Raw genomic sequence first — 20,013 nt, forward strand, 5'->3', positions numbered from 1 at the left:
AGAGAGAGAGAGAGAGAGAGAAGAAGGAGGAGGAGGAGGAGGAGGAGGAGGAGGAGGAGGAGGAGGAGGAGGAGGAAGAGAGAGGAGAGGAGAGGAGAGGGGAGGGGAGGGGAGGGGAGGGGAGGGGAGAGGAGAGGAAGAGAGAGAGAGAGAGAAATATGCCTTCAAATAACATCTACACAGCTCATTGAACATGGAAAGCTCCACCTGGTGCCCACACAGAACCTTCACCCCTACTGACTAGTATTTGTGGCACTAGAAAGTACTCTGCACACTACCAAAGGAGAAAGGTTAACATAAACCCAGCCAAAAACCTTTCGATCTATAGTGGTGACCTGCCCATGAGAAGTACTAGCGGAACAGAGGCACAAAGCTTGTGGGAGCAACCAACTAATATCTGATTGGATTTAAGGCCCACTCCAAGAGATAGAAACCAAGCCCAACACTGCTCAGGTGGCCAGGAACCCGAGACTAGGTAAACCAGGAACCTAAAAGAAACGAGACATTACTGTCTGCTAGAGCACTAGTTCTCAACCTTCCTAATGCTGTGACCCTTTAAAACAGTTCCCTATGTTGTAGTGACCCCCTAACCATAGAAGTATTTCACTGCTACTTCATATCTGTGATATTAATATTGTTATGTATCACAATGTAAATATCTGGGATACACACGATACCTGATACGTCTCTCTCATAGGGATCATGGCCCACAGGTTGAGAACCACGGTGCTAAGGGAACAGAGCAATAAAATGAGTCCTAGGGACCTTCTGTCCTACTCATAGCTCAGTGTCTTCCTCAGCCCTCATCAAAGAACCTTCCACCTGCAGTAGATGGGAGTGAATACAGAGACCACAGCCTTACACCACGCACAGAGCAAGGGCCCTTAGAACACTCAGTCCTAAATTGTATGTCTCCATCAAAACCCACTCCTCAGTGCTCAGGAAACAATGGAGAAGGCAGGAAGACTTTAAGAGCCAGAGGGGATGGAGGACACCAACAAAACAAGGCCTCTGAACACAACAGGCCCTTTAGGAAGGTGGATCACCTTATGTCATGTACCGTCCCAGAGTTCCTGCCCCGAGTGCAGTCCATGAGGTTCAGGGTGACTGCCTGCCTTTCCTCAAACAAGTGTAATAGACTTTCTTTCCTTCCTTCCTTCCTTCCTTCCTTCCTTCCTTCCTTCCTTCCTTCCTCCCTCCCTCCCTCCCTCCCTCCCTCCCTCTCTCCATTCCTTTTTATTTCTGATGCTGGCCCGAACCTAAGTGTGGTTTCAAATACCCTAATACTTTGGACTTCCTTGTGTTTTTTTAAAAGGCACACACAGTTGGTAGTACATGCATGCATGCACGCACACACACACACACACACACGCACACATGCATACAGTAGGTAGTACAAGGCATATTTCCAGGCCTATCTTTTCTATTACTTTAGGTAGCTATGAGGCTTACAGTTTACCTGATTTTTCCTTTTAAGCACAAGTAAATGGCCCTGAGTTTCCATTTGACTTTTCTTTCCTTTTAAAAATGTATACACCTGTTTATTGTGTGTGTGCACATGTATAGATTCCATGGTGCACACACAGAGGCCTGAGGACAACTTGCAGGAGTCAGTTCTCTTCTTCCCTTATGTAGTTTCAAGGGTTTGAACTCAGGTTTTCGGGCTTGATGGCAGAAGCCTTTACCTGGTGAGCCATTTCACCAGCCAAAAGGATTTAATTTGTTTATTTTTGCCTGCTTATGTGTATGTGCATGTATAACTGGTGTCAACAGAAGCCAGAAGAGGGTAATAGATTCCCTGGAACTGGGTGCTGGGAACCAAACCCAAGTCCTCTGAAAAAGCAGAGAGTGCATTTAACCACTGAGCCATCTTCTCAGCCCCTTGTATCCATATGTACATTTGTATGTATATTGTGTTTGGGCTGGGTTTTTTTTCTTTTATTTCTTATCTTTTTTTTTTTTTTTTTTGCTTGTTAGCTTTGAACTCACAGAAATCCTTCTTGTTCTGTCTTCTGAGTGCCAGGATTAAAGGGGAGTGCCACCATGTTCAGCTTTAATTTTTTTTTTAATTAATGAAACCAAAAGCCCCACAAAGGAACTTGATTTCCTGGGCATCATACGATGCCTCTGTTGGTACTCCCTAAGATTTCTGGAAACACTTTTTTCTACCTTTTAATTCTTTACTTGGCAGAGAAAATAATCTCATTCTTGTACCCTTCAACAGTACCAAGTGGGTGAAAGCAAATAGACCTGAGTCCAAATTCCCAGCACCTACACAAAAGCTAGGCATGGCCATACATACCACAATCCCAGCATTTGCTGGGGACAGAGATTGGTAGATGCTCAGAGCTTAGTGGCCAGTGAGCCTCAAGGAAACAGTGACCTTTTGGTTCAAAGAGCCACTGTCTCAAAAGGAAGGTTAAAAGTGAGAGAGGAAGACCTGATATCCTGCTCCTGCTTCTGCATATGCTGAACTTCACTGTCAGGAAAAAAATACACAGTAAGCAATACTGAGGTGCCACTTTAATCGAGTCAGGAATTAGAAACCCAGGTATTTTCAAAAGTTTACCATGTTTACCTGAGAATATGGTATGAGAGTTTCAAACTGTTGATGAAGTTCTAGTAGCTGAATTAACTCTGCATTCTTCTTGGCTTTCTCTTTAATCAAATTAATGTAATGGTCTGGATTTTCTGCAAACAAATATGCAGCATCTCTGGTACTGAAAGTATAATATCTGTCTTTGTATTTCAAAATTCCAATTGCTGGATTTCCTGTGAAAATTAAGAACAATAAGCTAGTTAGGCATGAACCAAGCAATTTTGGTTTTGTGGTAAGCCATAGGACCAATGTTGCTATGGAGATATATATGTGTATACACACACACACATACATACATTCACACGCACATGCACTCATACATACATATGGTTAACAATACAACCCAGAGCCTTTCACATGCTAACCAAGTCCTGTACCATGGAGCTACATGGATATCCCACATTTTAACATATCAGTTCTACTTTTGTTTTGCTAAAACATTATTAAATGATAAAAATGTGAAATTCATATTAAGTTATATAAGTTTAACTTTAAAATATATTTTATGTGGCTGAAGAAATGGCTTAGCAAGAAAAATTAAGTAGGGCTCTTGCACGGGACCCAAAGTCAGTTGCCAGCACCTCTCTCTAGAGGCTCACTAAATCTTGGGTTTTGCTGGCAGCCTACAAGCCCTACCTCCCCTGTTTCTGTGCCCCAATCCTATGCAAAGAAAGGCTATAGACAGCCAACTTACCTTTTTAATGTAGGAATCTGAACTTGGGTCCTTCACACTTGCTCACCTTACCACTAAGCCAGGACCACAGCCCCTAATGCTTTTTACCCTAAGCCAGGTCCACAGTTCCTAATGGATTATTAAAGTAACTCTGTTAAGAACTAGGAAAGTATGACATCATTTCCTCATTACAGACTTGCATGTCTTCCACTATAAAAAGATTCTACAAAGACTGTGGGTTATTAAATATCCATATGTCCTATGGAAATTATGTAGGAAATGTTAATACTGTTTTATTTATTTCTCTAACAAATAATTGTTGGCCTTATTCTTGGTATAGAGGAATACAGGAGGGAAACGAGTGCCCACTCCCAACAAGTCACAAATATATTAAAGGTCAAAGAATGACCAGTGTTACAGGAATAACAAACGAACTAAAAAACCATGTCAGCAAGCAGGTTAAATGCATAGTAAAACAAAGGAGTATGAGATTGGTATTTTAACATTTTATTAAATATTGAATAGGGAAGATGTAGTAAAGTGAAAAGCTAGAACATGAATTGGGGTCAAGTGATCAAGACTTCTGGAAGATATGAAGTCATCTGGAAAGGACAGACGTGACAGTGTGACAAGCCAGTGTCCCAGGGGTCTCAGGGTGTGTGAGCCATATAGTCTGCACTAGTAAACAGAGGCAAAAGGGCCTGTGCTAGTTTATTCGGGGGACCCTGGCAACCCTGCTGCATTCTTGTGCTCTTACTAATACAGCTGGTGGAAGCTAGGCCATGTCAGTCACTGCCCTGTTACCATGTCTCTAGTGTGTTTGCTCCTCACAGCAACATATGGGACTAAGCCAATTTGTCCTCTCTTCCATGAAAGCATAGAATTCCAGCAATTCTGTGACAAAACAACAACAACCCCCCCCAAAAAAAAACCCAACCAACTATAAAACATAGAAAAACAACAAAGAGATCAAGAAAAAAGCTGAAGGATAGGTTAATGTTACAAAGTAAATGTTGGGCCCATTTCGGCCCTGGTTTGGGCCTTGTGGACAAACCTCAGCCTGGCTTGGGTTTCTGCAGCCTTGTGAGAGAGGCTAAGCCTGGCTTGAGTTTTGAGACCTATCTCAGTCATTTTCGTACAGAGGTAACTCAATAAGACCCGTTTGGCCCTGCCTCTGCCCCACTGTTGCTGATGTAGAGCTTTGCCATTGGCCCTGTCAGTCACTCCATACTCTCTGTCACCCTTCCCCACCCCCAATGTCATCTCACCCCACCAAAACCCCTCCTTTCTATGCTCCGAGTTTATATAAGTGAGAGGCTGATACATTAAAGTTGAGTTCCTGCTTCAACAAGACTCCCAGCCCAGTGTGCTTCTTTTGGGCCATAGACACTCACTATCCTGCTTACCCCCAGAGAGACCAGGACCACTCTCTTCTCACCTGGACCTGCCAGCAAGGGACCAACAAGTAAATATTATGCAGTTTTTTTTTTTCAATTTGCTTTCACTGTAGTCTGTCCTAGTTTGCTTTCTGTTGCTATGATAAAACACAGCCATGGACCAACTTCTGGGGAGGAAAGGGTTTATTTCAATTTACAAGCTCACAGTCCGTCACTGAAGGAGGCCAAGGCAAGAACTCAAGGCAGGAACTGGAGGCAGTAACTGAAGGAGGAAACCATAAAGGAGCACTACTTACTGGTGTGCTCTCCGTGGCTTCCTCTGCTACCTTTCTTACACAGCCCATGCCTAGAGATGGCACTGTCCAAAGTTGCCTTGGCTTTCTTACATTAGTTATCACTCAATAAAAGGCCTCTAAGACATGTTCAGAGGCCAACCTGATGGAGGCAATTCTTTAATTGAGGTTTCTTCTTCCCATGTATGTCCTGTTGACAACTACGGCTAGTTATGACATAGCCCCCATCGACTGCTTACCATTTCCACTGCACACAGAACTTTTTAAATTATAATATATTGCCTCTCAATATCTAATTTACTCTATTTTGTAAAATTATGATGCCATATATAATATAGGTACCACAAAGAAATGTTACTTAATAAAATATTTCCTTAGAAGAACAGAGAAATCTTAACCTATGTTAGTGAAGGGTAGCTGCAGAGTGACCACAAATATTTTTAAATGAATACAACAGTTAAATAAGTAAGTCTTTTCCGGTAACACTTTTAAAGACACTATCTTTAGCACTGTTAAACCGTGCTTCTGGACTCCCTCACTACATGAGAACCATCCCCTTCTAAAGGCCCTATAGAGTCCATGTTGTATAATGATGGTCAAGCATCCCTAATACAAAATGGGAAATGCTCCAAAATCAGAAACAATCTGAGAAACAATCTGTGAGTTCCTTCATGATCCCACAAGCAGAAATTTCATGTGATAAGTCATAGTAGAAATGTGGTGAACTAAAAGTAGTGTACTCTTAGTACATTGTACATAAAACATCTATGAAACATCAACAGATTTGTGTTTAAACGTAGGCCCTACCCCTTAATAATCTCAGACTCTCCCAAACCCACAATTAGAAACATTACTGGACTGAAGCATTTTAGATCAGGGACAGTCAACCTGTTACATCTCCCAGCCCTCATGCCTTAGAGTCTCTTTTTCAATCTATCATACTGTCCTAGAAGCACCTGCAGGTGAGGACGGTGTCAGGCCATCTCGGCATCTCCTCCCTAGTTCACCATCCGAGTCCACACAATGTTAAAGGATGACACAGTACAGATAGTAAGCAAGCACTTGTACAGAACAGGTGCCGGAAGGGCAGATGCTTATCTCAACAGTATACCTGGGAGGAGAAGGCCATCAGTTGCAGCAAATGTGTAGCCACAAAATCCACGGTACTGAATTAACAGTTTGTTAAAGTTTGCTGTTGTTTCTGGAAAAAGCCATTCCTGTATTCTGAAATCTGTCAACTGCACTCTTTCTTCTAAAATGAAAGAGAACAGGAAATGGTTTTCATCCCTGAGAAGACGCAATTTCCTAAATCAGTTAGCAGTATGTCATTCTGAACATTAACTTATCATATAAACCTTTTCAAATTGACAAAGTGTCCCCTGATGTATACAAAATCAGACGTATTTGGGATGATATTCATGTAAAGAAAGGTGAAGGCCTTGGTGACTGTTCAGGTCAGTAACTTGCTAGATAAAGGTAGAAGCAGAACTTTGCTCCAGACTGAACACTGAGAGACCTTTCAGAAAAGCCTGTTCTGCAGGTTAAGGGAAAAGCAGCACTTCTGTCAGGTATGTAATGGTCCTGCTGTGACACAGTAAATTACCCAAGTTGATGAGCAGAAAGAACTGTTATGTGACCAAGAGGATCTCCTTCATTTAAGATGGCACACGTCTTGATATAACACTACATGGAGAACCTTTGAATGCAGCACTTAGAGAACTAGACAACGTCTCAAAGCTGTAAAGGGTGTTCCAGGTGGAAAGAAGATGCCTTTTACTAGCTTCATTTTGATTAAAAGGTATACAATTTTTGTCCTTTAGACTTCTTTCTTAAATAGTTGTTTTTATGTTATGTGTGAGTAGCTACATATGTATGTGTGTGCACTGCATGCATGTCTGGTACTCCAGAGCCAGAAGAAGGTATTGGATTCCCCTGGTGCTGCAGCTTCAGGCTGTTGCACTTGGGTCCTCTGCAAGAGCAGGAAATGCTCTTATCTATGGGGCATCTTTCCAGCCTGTTCTTTTGACCTTTAAGGATACTTCCTCATGCCAGTTGTTTTACTTATATTGATAACTAAAATTAATAAATTGATACAAATCATACATTTATGAAAAATTGTTTCCCAAGATTCTTAACTTTTACAATCACACATATATTTTTAATATCCCTGGTTATAGACCCAAACTGCCAACATCCTGTTTATCTTGTCTTGTATCTATAGCTAAACATAAAGCCTGACTTGGAAAAATAAATATGTCCTACCCTGATATACCCAAGATCTCTTGGAGTAATAAACAGGTGCAAATTTTTTTTCAGAAGAATATGGCTCTCCCAGTTTTAGAGAGAATAACTTGATAAAATACTCTAACGAAGAAAAAGTTCTGACTCTGGTAGGAAAGAAATCTCTAAATCTAAGAGGGTGCAGCTCAGCTAAACACTCATAACTGAACTTACTTCAGCTTTTCAATTTCCTTTCATATCTGCTTAGGTATTGCTTGAATGAAGTTAAGCAAGTAGTGAAAGCTTCCACCGAGAGGAGCTGGGGTACCCCATTCAGCTTTCGGTTTTCATATAGTCTAATGATTTAAGAAACCAACTCACCGCTACATTTTTCTATTCTGGTTTTTACCAAAATAGAATCTGAAAAAGAACTTAGTAAAGAATCTAACTTCATTTTTCTAGAAGAAGTTTGAGTGTTAAGTTCTAAGCTCTACTTTGATATTTCTAATGAATTTTAGGTTGTCTTTAATTAATATAAAAAAGTAAAAAAGCTGACAAAAAGATTAAAAGTTGACTGATCATGTCAACCTTGCTCTAAGAATCAATATGTCAGCTGTGCAGTGGTGGCACACTTCCAGCACTCTCAGGAGGTCGCAGTGCTCGGATCTCTGTGAGCTTGAGGCCAGCCTGGTATACAGAGTGAGTTTCAAGACAGCCAACTCTACCCAGAAAAACCCTGTCTGAGAGATGGGGGGAAGGGGATATCAATATATCTTTAGAGGGCCTAAGATTAGCTAAATTTGCTCACAAATTTCAACTTGACACTAAGATGATGTGTAGCAAGTATTCTTTAAAATGGAGCCTTATCTGCAACAAAAACAGCAAGGATTTTTCTCAGTATACCAATTACAAAGCCAGCACTCCTGCAACATAAATGGGTAAACACACAAAACGGAGACATGAAGGACTTCAATCAGAATTAATTTCTGGAAAGTAAGATACTCATTTTCCATATCTGTATTTTTTCACACTCCTCCAACCTTTTTTTTTTAAGACAGGGTCTCCTGTAGCTCAGGATGGCCTTGAACTTACTGTGTAGCCTAGGCTGGCCTTGGACTCCTGTTCTACCACCTACACACTGAAAACTAAAGTTGTGTGTTATACAGTGTCTGGGGTTTTTTTCATATTTTCTATAATGAATATCAGTTTTTCATAATTGAGATGTTTAGTATTTTATCAGAAAGCTCGAACCTGAAAATTTGAAACCAATAAGAGTGACTGTAAGCCAACGGTAACTTGAAGGAGGAGACAATAGCTAGTGTGCCTTACCCATGTGCTCCTCTATTCTCGTCAAATCACTTTTTATGACGACGCCATCGAGAAGACCTTGCATCGCTTTCTCGGGAAAGAGAAGCTCGTGAGTTCCCAGGAACAGCTCCAGGTTGGTGGTCAAGTTACTGAGGACGCTGATCAGAACCGTCTCATCCTGAAAGCTCATCCATAGACTTGCCAGCGCAATGAAGATGGGCTAACGGGAGAGGACATGGACAAAGTGACTGTGTGGCAGAGTCATCAGTGTGCTCTTAAAAGTAAGCAGGGGTCACAAAGAAACTCATTCCTCAAGTCTTATCAAACTATAACAGACTCGAAAGTTGGAAGAAGGAAAACCAGTGCTTTCTTTTGAAGTATTTCATTTGGCATAACTGTTATTAAGTTAATTTGCCTAAGAAGTAGCCAAACACATTTGATCTCCTAAGAAATAGTACTACTTTACCTCAAAAGGCCAAAAAGAAAAATATGCTTGGAAATTTTTGTTCAAAAACTAAATAACTGCCGGGCAGTGGTGGCACACGCCTTTAATCCCAGCACTTGGGAGGCAGAGGCGGTCAGATTTCTGAGTTCGAGGCCAGCCTGGTCTACAGAGTGAGTTCCAGGACAGCCAGGGCTACACAGAGAAACCCTGTCTCGAAAAAACAAACAAACAAACAAACAAACCTAAATAACTCACTATAGTAGACTTATCTGAGCCTGTTGTGAATCAAAAGAACCTGGAAAGCATATAAGTGCATCTTCTGGCATGTCAAGGGAGCTGCAAGCTAAATCTTTAGGTTGTTGAAATAAAATACCTTATTCACAATAGAAATTAACATTTATAGAACAAACAGAAAATCAACCAGGCCTCACATAAGGTTTCTTGCTTTTTAAATCCAATGTTGAGAATGACTGCAGAAAGGTATCATGGTTTCAAATGGTCATGTATGTAACATGTATGTATGTTTACATGTATGTAACATGTAAAGTGTATGTACATTTTACCTTGTTCAGATCAGGGTGGCAGCGATTTCCTATAAAACAGTACTGTTGATCAGAAAGTCACTGCATGGTAAATAAAGAGGTTATCTTCCTCTCAGATAAGACAAAAGTTGTATCACATCCTTGCTAGACTCCATTTCTGACAGAGTACTATGAACACATCCTCACTCTCTTCCTGTCTCTCTCCCTTCCCATCTGCCTCCCTGCCCACTGTCTCTCTCCTCTCTCCCCTGACTCCACACTTCTACACTACAATGGACTGCTTCCAAGGCCACAGATACTATGGTCATCGTTCCTAGACATCATGATTTCCTTCAATAGCAACCACCCTTATCAAACAGCGGGCTGTTACTAAGACTTGACTGTGAAGAGCAGGACCAGCTTGTATACAACTAATGCTATGTGTTATGTAATATCATTCTAATGGAATTCAATTGTAAGGAATTCTGATCCGATTTATAGGACTCGAAAGGAGGTTCAGCCTTAAGAAATTGCACCTGACACAGTGGCACATGCCTGCATTCCAGCACCCAGGATGTTCTAGCACAAGAGGACCCACATTCCAGAACAGCTTGGGATACCTACAGAGCTATATAGTCAGGTACTGGCCTAAAACAAAAACAAGAACAAGAACAAAAGCAAACAAACCATATGCCAGGGAATTAGCTCAGCAGTAGAGCACTGGCCTAGTTTGTGCACAGCTGATTTTTATCACAGGTGAGAAAAGACTTAGACTATCAAGGTGGCTTAGTGGGTAAAAATACTCACAAGCCTGACAGCCCAGGTTTGATTCCAGGATCCCACTAAGAAAGTAAAGAACCAACTCCTGAATGTTGCTCTCTGGCCGCACATGTGCCGTGTGGCATGCTCCTTCACAATCATCATCATCATCATTATAAACACCAACCAAAGAGTACACATGGAGGGACCCATGGCCCAGCTGCGTATGTAGCAGAGGATGGCCTTGTTGGGCATCAATGGGAGCAGAGGCCCTTGGTCCTGTGAAGGCTCGATGCCCCAGTGTAGGGGAATGCCAGGGCGGTGAGGTGGGAGGGGGGAGCACCCTCATAGAAGCAGGGGGAAGGGGAAGAGGATGGGGGGTTGTGGAGGGGAAAACAGGAAAGGGGATAACATTTGAAATGTAAGTAAAATATCCAATTTAAAAAAAAAGGTCAAAGTCAGGGAGTATGGTGGTGCGCCCTTCCCTCCATCCCTCCCTTCCAGCATTCAGGGACAGAGGCAGGTGGATCTTTGTGATTTGAAGCCAACCTGGTCTCCAGAGCAAGGTTCAGGCCAGTTAGGGCGACATACTGAGAGCCAGGTCCACAAAAGCAAAGTGGAAGACGATGCCCAGTACTCACGAAGACTTGTGACGTTGGGACTGCTGTCCTTGATTTTACTGTTATTTTCAGTTGTTCCAGCTGAGCTGCCAATTGTTTTATCATCATCTCCACCTCCTCAGCACAAGTAATTATATCTGACTGTGAAGACAGCATGACTTGGATTCATATTTTATAATTATAATTTTATAATTATTATGATTTAATACCATGTGCTAAGCCCTGCCCACTCCCAACTTCCAAGTGACAATGACACTGTCTGTGCCGGCTCCCTGCCAACAATGTAAAGCACATGCTCTCAATTACAAGTGTCACAAACACACACATCACTGCTTGTAGCACGTTGCTAATCATACTAACAAGTACTAAAGAGAATCAACAACTGTAAATTGGCCTCTACCAACAGAGTCCCACAAAGTTTAAACCTAACTTTGCTGTTTCTGTTTTAAGCCCTGGTCATGGCAAGGCAATGCGAAGGTCACCTTCTCCTTCGTGAGTCACCCTGTTCTCAGGAGAGACTGTGTCATACAGAAAATGCCAGATCTTGTGACATTAGCTCACCAAAATAGTCTGTAGGAAGATCTCATACTGTCGAACATTGTACAACGCTTCCTTTAACATATACGGCTGAAGTTCTTTGGCCATGAGTGGATTGTTTGTTACTTTCTCAAGGATGGCTGTGTAGCGAAATGCCTGGTCTTGGGCAATCTGAAGCTGGGAGTCGATATGCTGAGTGGTGGCTGGGATTGCTTCGTGGAGAATGGCTGGCACTGTGTGTCAGAGTATGAGAGCACAGGCATTAGACAGAGGGGAAAGAGCCCAGAATATACTTGTATTTTAAACATTAAATTAAGTCAGATTTTTTCCTATCAGATTAATAATAACAAAGGCATGTCTTTCGTGGTCCCACCCCATGGAGAAAAGGGCCTGTCCAGAACAAAAACAACACTGTCATAATAACAAGAAAAGACAGAATCAGATCTACTTTTCTCACTAATTATAGAAAATTTAGGTAGACTAGTGCCGTGTCCTGTACTTGTCATGCTCCTTTAGAAGAACCAGGGAGCCCGCCTTTTGTGAAAGCAGATTTAAAGCATATGTGTGAACTTTATCTGGACTCGAAAAATAAACAAAATAGTCTAGCAAGGGAAGGCACTCTCTGGCTGGTGGGAAATTGATTTTTGTAATTTTTACATTTATTTAATGTGTATGAGTTCTTTATCTACGTATAGATCTGTGCAGTATGTATGTGCAATACCCATAGAGGCCAGAAGAGGGTGCTGGATCCTGTGTTCCAATTCACTGGACCAGTTATGAGCCACCACTTGGGTGCTGGGAACGAAACCTCTAATCATCTGTAAGAGTAGCAAATACTGAGCCAGCTCCAACCCTGGAATTTGAATTTTTATGACAACTTTCAAAAATAGAAAACAAACAAAACCCTCATAGGGTCTAACTCTGTGGATTCACAGCCCCCGAAAGTTCAGAAGGCAGGAGAGAAGACAGTCAGGGTGGCTGGCTGGCTCTGCTGCTAGTGCCGATGGAGTGATCGAGGTAAAAGGCAGGAACGCCTTCTCAACGGGCCTGCAGAAATGTAAAGTTCACATGAGGTGACTTCTACTGTTAGGTCCTTTATTAGATACTTTCTAAGTATTTTCAAACTTACAAACAGGCTGCACTGTGGACTGAGTGTGGTGGGGCACACCTTTCATCCCAGCATTTGGGAGGCTGAGGCAGGTGGATCGATGTGAATCTGAGGCAAGCCTGGTCTACATAGCAAGTTCCAGGCTATTCAAGGTTACACAGTGAGATCTCACCTAAAAACGAAAAATAAATAAATAACAAAGCATGTACCACGTATGCATTGTATATGTACTGACATACACAACATAGGAGTTGTTTCTGACTTTGCAGATCTTGGCATGTCTCCTCGTTGGCCTTTTCATCCCATTAAATATACAGCACCACTTTCTTTCCAAAGTGATTTTTAATTTTTAACTAGTTTTCCTCCTCTTGGGTGGCACGGAGTAAACGCCACACTCCGCTGAGCTCGGAGGGTGGATTCTGAGCTTCTCCCTCATGCCAGTGACTGACTGGGTCCCTGAAACTAGCTCTGTGATACAGGAAACATCAAGCTTTGCCTCAGCAAGGCGAGGACCACCCCACGAGATGAAGAGCCATTGTTTCTAACCAACAAAACTGCCTATTAAGTTGCCTGCTGCATTGTGAAGTTAAGCCTTAAACACGCAGAACCCTGAGAAGCAGCTGACAGATACACTTACAGTCATCAATGCCTTCTCCTCCTTTCCCACAGTCTCTGTTAAATAACCGAATTCCAGTAACAATCATGGTGAGCTCTTTTAACTGGTGTTCCTTGTCCTTCTTACTAAGAGTCAGAAATGTGGCGAGCTCAGCCTGAGGGAAAACACTCTGCAGAGCAGCTGAAACAGACGAAAGGAGAAACACCATGATGGACAGAAAGGCACTGGTGGGGCAGAGCTGCCAGAACTTACGATTAAAGCTTCTTTCTGTCTGCAGAAAGTCGAGGGATGGGTCTTTCTAGTGTTATTTATACAGTTGTTTTTTATGATACCTGCTGTAGCACGCATAGCAAATGTTATCAAATACCAGGTCTGGGCTACTGAAAATAATGTTATTACCCCATGTCTCTGTCCTTATTAATTCATCAATTGGTAAAAAAAAATCTTTCTAATTAAGGCTCTGAGTAGAAAAATCTATACTTTAAAATAATGGGAAAATGTAATAAGAAGGCTGAATACCTTGTTTAGTCCCTCACTATATATTGGTTTTGTTTCATGAGGGAGGGAGTCCCGTATAATCAGGCTGGCCTCAAACTCAGTGCATAGCTCAGGGAGGCCTTGAACCCCTGGTTTACCTGTGTCCTATGTCCCAAGTGCTGGGGAATACAGACAAGCACCACTACGCACAGCTCTATCCCCATTTAAAAGTATTAACGGGACATATATTTCCTGAGAATACAAAGAGTTCCTCTGTCAAGATCCTAACCAGATGACAGAGTCAATGCTTCCCACCTGTATGGAGTACTCCTTTTCATAGGTCCCAATCACTCCCTCAGCCTCCTACCTTCAAAATGCTGCTGCTGTTCCACTAGGTAGGTGGAATAGGCCACTGGGTATGCACAGCCTCTCACCATTGACAAGTGCTGCTTAAAGTTCCCAGTTGAACACAGTGTAAAAGCTATCTGGGAGTTTACTTTAGAATTTATTTTTATGTATGGTGTGTGCATTTGCGAATATATACCACGTGTTTTCCAGTGTCTTTTGGAGGCCAGAACTGGTGTTGGAGCCTCTGAAGCTGGGGCAGTTTATGAGCTGCCTGACATGGGTGCTAGGGATTGAACTCAAGTCTTCCAGAAGAGCAGCAAACATTCTTAAAAACTAAACCATCTCTCCAGACTGTGGGGGTTTATTTTTAAGTTGCTTTTTAGAAATTATCACCATCATCATCACCATCATCATCATCACCACCACCATCATCATTTAGCACAGAAAATAATGGATTTCATCATGACATTTTCAGATTGCATTATTGTACTTGGGTCATATTTCCACCCTCCTGTTACCTTCCCCTGCCCCTCCTCTCCATTCCTGCCCCAGTCCAGTCTCCACTCTGATTTCATGTCATACATTATATGCTGATTACATATATGAGAGGAAATATGGACTACTCCGTGCTCCTGTTACCCTCGATGTCCTCCTCCCTCTTTAATTTAATTCTAGGAACCTAGTGAGTTTGAACTAATTATGTATGCTGATTTTCTTTTCCAGTCTTTAACAATTTTATAAAATGTGATGGCAGAACTAAGGAGATGGTCTGTGAGTAAAGGGCGGGCTTGCCACACAAGCGTGATGACCAGAGTTTGAATCCCCAGGACCCATGTAAACCAACACTGAGCCGGTGTGATGCCTTTCTACGAAATTTCAGTGTTATAAAGGGAAGACCGGAGACCCTGGGGCAAGCTGTGGAGCTAGACCGGCTAGAACTGGAATGGAGAGTTCTGGGTTCAGTGAGGGACCCTGGCTTGGTAAATAAAGTGGACACACGGAGGAAGATGCTCAGTGCCAACCTCTGGTCCCCACATGTACATGCACACATGTGCACACAAGCTCCCACCCATGCAAAGGTATGAACACACATGATCAAACTATACATATGAATACAGTGGGCATATAGGTTAGCTTATGGACTAGAAATCATTTCTCCTTTTTACCTGTTGCCTCTCTGACGATCTTGATGTCTGTGGGGGATCCAAGCCCAGACCGAAGTAACACATAGCTGACAACCTTTCTGTAGAGATTTTCCAGCTCTTCCCTGGCGCATGCTCTGTTGTCTGTGATTTCTCTGCTGATGATGCCTAATCTGGACTCTAAGACCCGGTGATGTTCTTCAAGAAAGTCCTCTAAAATGAGCAAGTAACAGTATTTCACATCTTCAATACTTAGAATTCTCCTCAGATAAGGACTCAAGAAAAATTGGTTTGTGTATGGCAATTTTATGAAAACAAAACTCCTTGCCACCCTCCCTTGAGTGCTGGGATTGAGCCCCACTGAGCTAAATTCCTAAACCCTGACTTCTTAAGGTATAGTGCTGAATGAAAACAGAGGCCAGCAAGAAGCCTAAATACAGAAATCTAGTAGGAAATGTTATTATAGAAGTTAAATAGAGTATTTGGTTAAAACATAAAAGTAAACACACATAAACATGTAAACACATTTAGTGCAATATAAATAGTCTATATATTCTTATTCTTATTCTTATTCTTTTTTTGCTTTGTTTTGTTTTGTTTTGTTTTGTTTTTCGAGACAGGGTTTTTCTGTGTAGCCTTGGCTGTCCTGGAACTCACTCTGTAGACCAGGCTGGCCTCGAACTCAGAAATCCACCTGCCTCTGCCTCCCAAGTGCTGGCATTAAAGGCGTGCGCCACCACCGCCCGGCAGAACAATTCTTATAACTTAGTAAAATCTCTCAATCACAATCCAACAATGCAACATTCATATCTATAATTTCACCTCAAAAACAACTGAGAATGTTTACAAACTAAAAAAAAGAAATCAAGTTTCTTTAATTTTATGAATTTTTCCCCCTTTGGAGTTTCATTGTTATTAAGCAAAAAGGTAAGAGATGTTATCTTACATATTTTACATTCTGAATGTCTACTGCATAGAAAGAAAAAATAAAGTCACCAAATATTTAATAATGATCACATTGTAGAAAATAGCTCACTTTACTTCTCCCTGTTTCTAACATGCCTTTTATGTATGCATTAAATGTAAAATATAAATAGTAAATATAATTACCTATGTTCTGGGCCTATATTCCCACATTACTTTGGAGTAGTTGTATAATTTAAATATTATGAGATAATATTCAAAACCATAAATAAGAAGATCCAAAAATATAAGAATTTTAACTGCAGTGGTTTAGTTTCTAGCTGTCCCGTATTAGTGCCATAAACGTTAAAAACAGAAGAACTTGGAAACAAGCATATAGTTTCCAATTGACTCTTAGCATTCGCAAAGGCAATTGGCATTTTCCTCATTTGGATTTTCAACACTATGATATTTTTAAATATAGTGAACTGTTTCTCAGAGGTCGTTCTCACTTAGAGGCTTGGTATCCAGCCCACACTGTTCTACACTGTATACTGTACAGTGGAGCGTTGAAGAGCTGGAATCCACCAGAAGGAAGGTGTTTGGGTCACTGGAGGTAATCCTTTGGGGAACGCCCTACCTCATCTTATTGTTTGCATTCCAGTCATGAGGTACAGGACTCTTCCCAGACACATGTCCTACCAAGGTGTGCCTCCATGGGCCTAAAAGCAACCGGCCCACAGAACATGGGCTAAGTCTCTACAGCTCAACAATCCCAAACAGACTCCTCCTTTGCGTAAACTGGTTATCTCAGGCATTCTATGAATAACAACAGAAGGTTGCCTAACAGATCAAAGACAGAAAAGATCAAAAGACAGACAAAAATTAATGTCATTAACAATTAAGCCTGTTATCAACCAAATTAAACCGTTCTTACCTAAACAGCAATTTTTAAAACTTTTAAAATGTATGAAAATAGGTTCCATGTTACCTCGACTTGTGTAATTCATATCGAAGTAGACCTGCATCTTAATGGTGTCCAGGGATGGATTTTTATTGTCCAATAGCCGTGCTACACAAAGCTGGAAGAGAGCGTTGCATGAATGCTTCTACTATATTTTTCTGAAACATTCAAGTGATTGGATTGTTTGTTTGTTTGGGTTTTGAATTTTGAGACAAGGGCTTATGTAGCCCAGGCTGGCCTCATATAGCCCAGGCTATATCTTCACTATGTAACCGAGGATGATCTTGAACTTATGATCATCCTGTCCCCACCTCCCCATTGCTCAGATTATCACACCTGACTTAATACAGTGAATGTCTGGGTATCTAACACAAGGCATATTTTTAGGCATGCCAGGCAAGCAGTCTAACAAATGAGTTATATTCTAAGTTATTTTCAGAAAGAAAGGAAAACGGGCAGAGCATGATGGTATACTCCTGCAAACCCAGTATCTCAACACTCACAAAACAGAGACAGGAGGACTCACACAACTTTTAGCCACCAGAACTACAAAAGGAAACCCTCTGTCAGAAAGAGAGACAGAGGCGGGGACACGGCGGCAGACAATGTTAGCCCTGACTCCATGATTTAAAGTGTCAGTTGTCACTTTCTGAGAGGATCTGACTGGAACGACTCTTCTGCCTTTGTCTTTCCCCTTCTTCCATCATGGGATATGACCCTTACTCTGACATGGAGGAAAGCCAAGGGTGGGAGTCCAGGAGGCCAGGAACAGCCTAAGTACCTCCAGACACTGTTCTATTAGAAAATAACCCCTCGCTTATTTACACTGCCATTCTGTGTTTCTTTATAACATTGCTGAAGACAGGATGGAAAACACAGTGTTCTATTTAAAATTGAAAACAGACAATCCCAAACATGAGGACTGTCAAACAGTCACCTTAACAAGTTTCTGCACATCAGTCTTGAGGAGGGTCCTATCCATGTTAAAGCCATTGCTGGGATCTAGGACGACAGCTTTCACCTACAAACAGAACATACAAAGTAATTTTACTCATGAAATTAATTCATCTCTGTTTTTTAACCAATTTCCTTGATGTTCAGCTTGGTTTCTTATCACTCCCTCTTTTGTGCTTTTGTTATAGGCTGGAGACAGAAAACAATAAACATCAAACTTGAATGTGGTTTAGAAAGATACATAGCAGAGAGGCTGAAAGCAATGGTTACCGTTTTAGAGCAGGAAACTGGTGTATCCCGTGTTCTCGGTATGTGTTGTTAAGCAAGGAAGAGCAGAGAAACCAAAGCAGGGACTAACTTTTACAACATGCTTTGAACAAAGATACATGTTAAAACTTCACAGCAGAATATTATTGAGGTTTCCAAGCTTCACGGGATCTCCTAAATCACTGTAAAGCTACAAGACATTCTGCAGACTCTGAAACGATGCTTTTCATTAAGTCATCTGATGATCTCACTGCTTTCATCTAAAAAAACGTCAGGAAAGCTCCCAAGAATTTTAAAGGAAAAAACTCACTATCACAGTTTAAAATTTGTTTATAACACATATAAATTTATTTTATTGCAAAATTAATCATCCTTACCATAAAAGCTACCACCGTTTCCGAAGTGATCTCTCCATGGGTTGCACATTCTTGTCCTATCTCTCGTATGATATTCTTTATAACACTTTCTGCCTGAGTGGGAGGCATTGTGGCTAAACAAAGCAACAATTTTCTTTTAGTAATTTCATTTATGCACATTTCCTGGTTAGATTTCATTACTAGATCTGGAATATCCACAATGTCTACTGAGTTATCACTATTTAATTATAATCTAGTTTCCTCCTGTTTTTTTTCACCATTTTAAATGTCTTTAATGATAGAGAGTAACTGGGATTTTCCCCAAATTTAAATCATTCCACCATTAAAACGAAATTAGTTAGGGATGGTGGCACACGTGTTAAATCCCAGAACTTGGGAGGCAGATGCAGACAGATCTCTCATGAGTCTATCCTGGTCTACATAGTAGTGAGTGAGTCAGGGCTATGTAGTGAGACCTAGTCTCAAAAACAAATATAAATAAATAAATAAATAAATAAATAAATAAATCTATCTTAGCAGAATTTGGGCAAGAAAAGAAAATAAAACAAACAAACAAAAAACCAAGACCCTGTGTAGGCAGCAAGAACACGGCTTGCAAACGAAAGTGCTTATCAATACATTCACTAACGGACCTTTCCCAACTGTAACACAATTTCATAACTTTAAGAAAATTTTTTCTCGGATTATTCCTTCCTTGCGATATGGACTCTAACAGAAACATTAAAAGTAAATAATGAAAGCGTGTGAGTTCTGAACCTCTAAAAAAGAACTCCTAGCTATTCGTTTCATCTATTATAAACTAGGGAAGAGTGGTAATTTTAAGTCAGGGATTTCCTGATTTTAGAGTTATCGGTAACAACACAGGGGAACGTGAAGGTAAAGGAAATAAAGCCAGGAGTGCCCTGAGGGATGGGAAATGCAGAATTGGGACATCAAAGGTCCAACAGCATCTTGAGGAGACAAGTACCTTGCCTCCTTGGAAGCTAGTTTGCTCATCTGAAAAAATGAGTGTTGTTATCACCTTCTCCTGAACTTACGAGCCTACTGTGGTTAGAAAAGTTCGCGGCTTGACACAAGTACCTAACCAATGCTAGCCACCCCTGCGACGTCAGACCTGCCAGCCACACAACCAAGTTGAGCCCGCTCCTTCCTGAGCGCTTGCGCAGAGCGGGATACCTGCCCACCCACCCTGTTGATTACCAACTACCAGCACTAGCTCTGCAGCAGTCCGACGTCCGTCTTCCCGCCGGTACACCCGCGGTTTAACGGACCGGAGCTCCCAGAGCGCTGGGCTTGGCCCGAACGCCAGCCGGCCGCAGCTCTCCCCGCCAGCCCCAGAGCCCAAACGCGGACGCGTAACCGTGGAGACGGAACGCGACCGCAGAGGCTGGGGGCGGAGCCTGACTATGGGGGTGGGACCAGAGGACCGGGCGAACTGAGGAGGGCAGGACCGGAGAAGGAAGGGCCCGGGAAGGCCTGCTGTGA

General features: G+C 41.7%; 1 protein-coding gene across 1 annotated transcript in view; it reads right to left on the bottom strand.

Moving 5' to 3' along the window:
* The window catches only part of Cfap206 (cilia and flagella associated protein 206), a 39,817-nt gene extending 19,950 nt beyond the window's left edge, over positions 1–19,867 (bottom strand). Inside the window, exons 1-11 of the mRNA XM_028781220.1 lie at positions 19,729–19,867; positions 18,529–18,641; positions 17,868–17,951; positions 16,958–17,048; positions 15,088–15,276; positions 13,118–13,276; positions 11,397–11,605; positions 10,857–10,976; positions 8,512–8,710; positions 6,074–6,214; positions 2,579–2,772 (exon numbers count right to left, since the gene is read on the bottom strand). Coding sequence (XP_028637053.1) covers positions 2,579–2,772; positions 6,074–6,214; positions 8,512–8,710; positions 10,857–10,976; positions 11,397–11,605; positions 13,118–13,276; positions 15,088–15,276; positions 16,958–17,048; positions 17,868–17,951; positions 18,529–18,636 — 1,494 coding nt within the window. The 5' untranslated portion in view covers positions 18,637–18,641; positions 19,729–19,867. The remainder of the gene's footprint in view (positions 1–2,578; positions 2,773–6,073; positions 6,215–8,511; positions 8,711–10,856; positions 10,977–11,396; positions 11,606–13,117; positions 13,277–15,087; positions 15,277–16,957; positions 17,049–17,867; positions 17,952–18,528; positions 18,642–19,728) is intronic.
* Between the last annotated feature and the right edge of the window lie 146 nt (positions 19,868–20,013).

The sequence above is a fragment of the Grammomys surdaster genome, unplaced genomic scaffold, assembly GCF_004785775.1.
Source record: "Grammomys surdaster isolate TR1022 unplaced genomic scaffold, NIH_TR_1.0 97, whole genome shotgun sequence".
Taxonomy (NCBI): Eukaryota; Metazoa; Chordata; class Mammalia; order Rodentia; family Muridae; genus Grammomys; species Grammomys surdaster.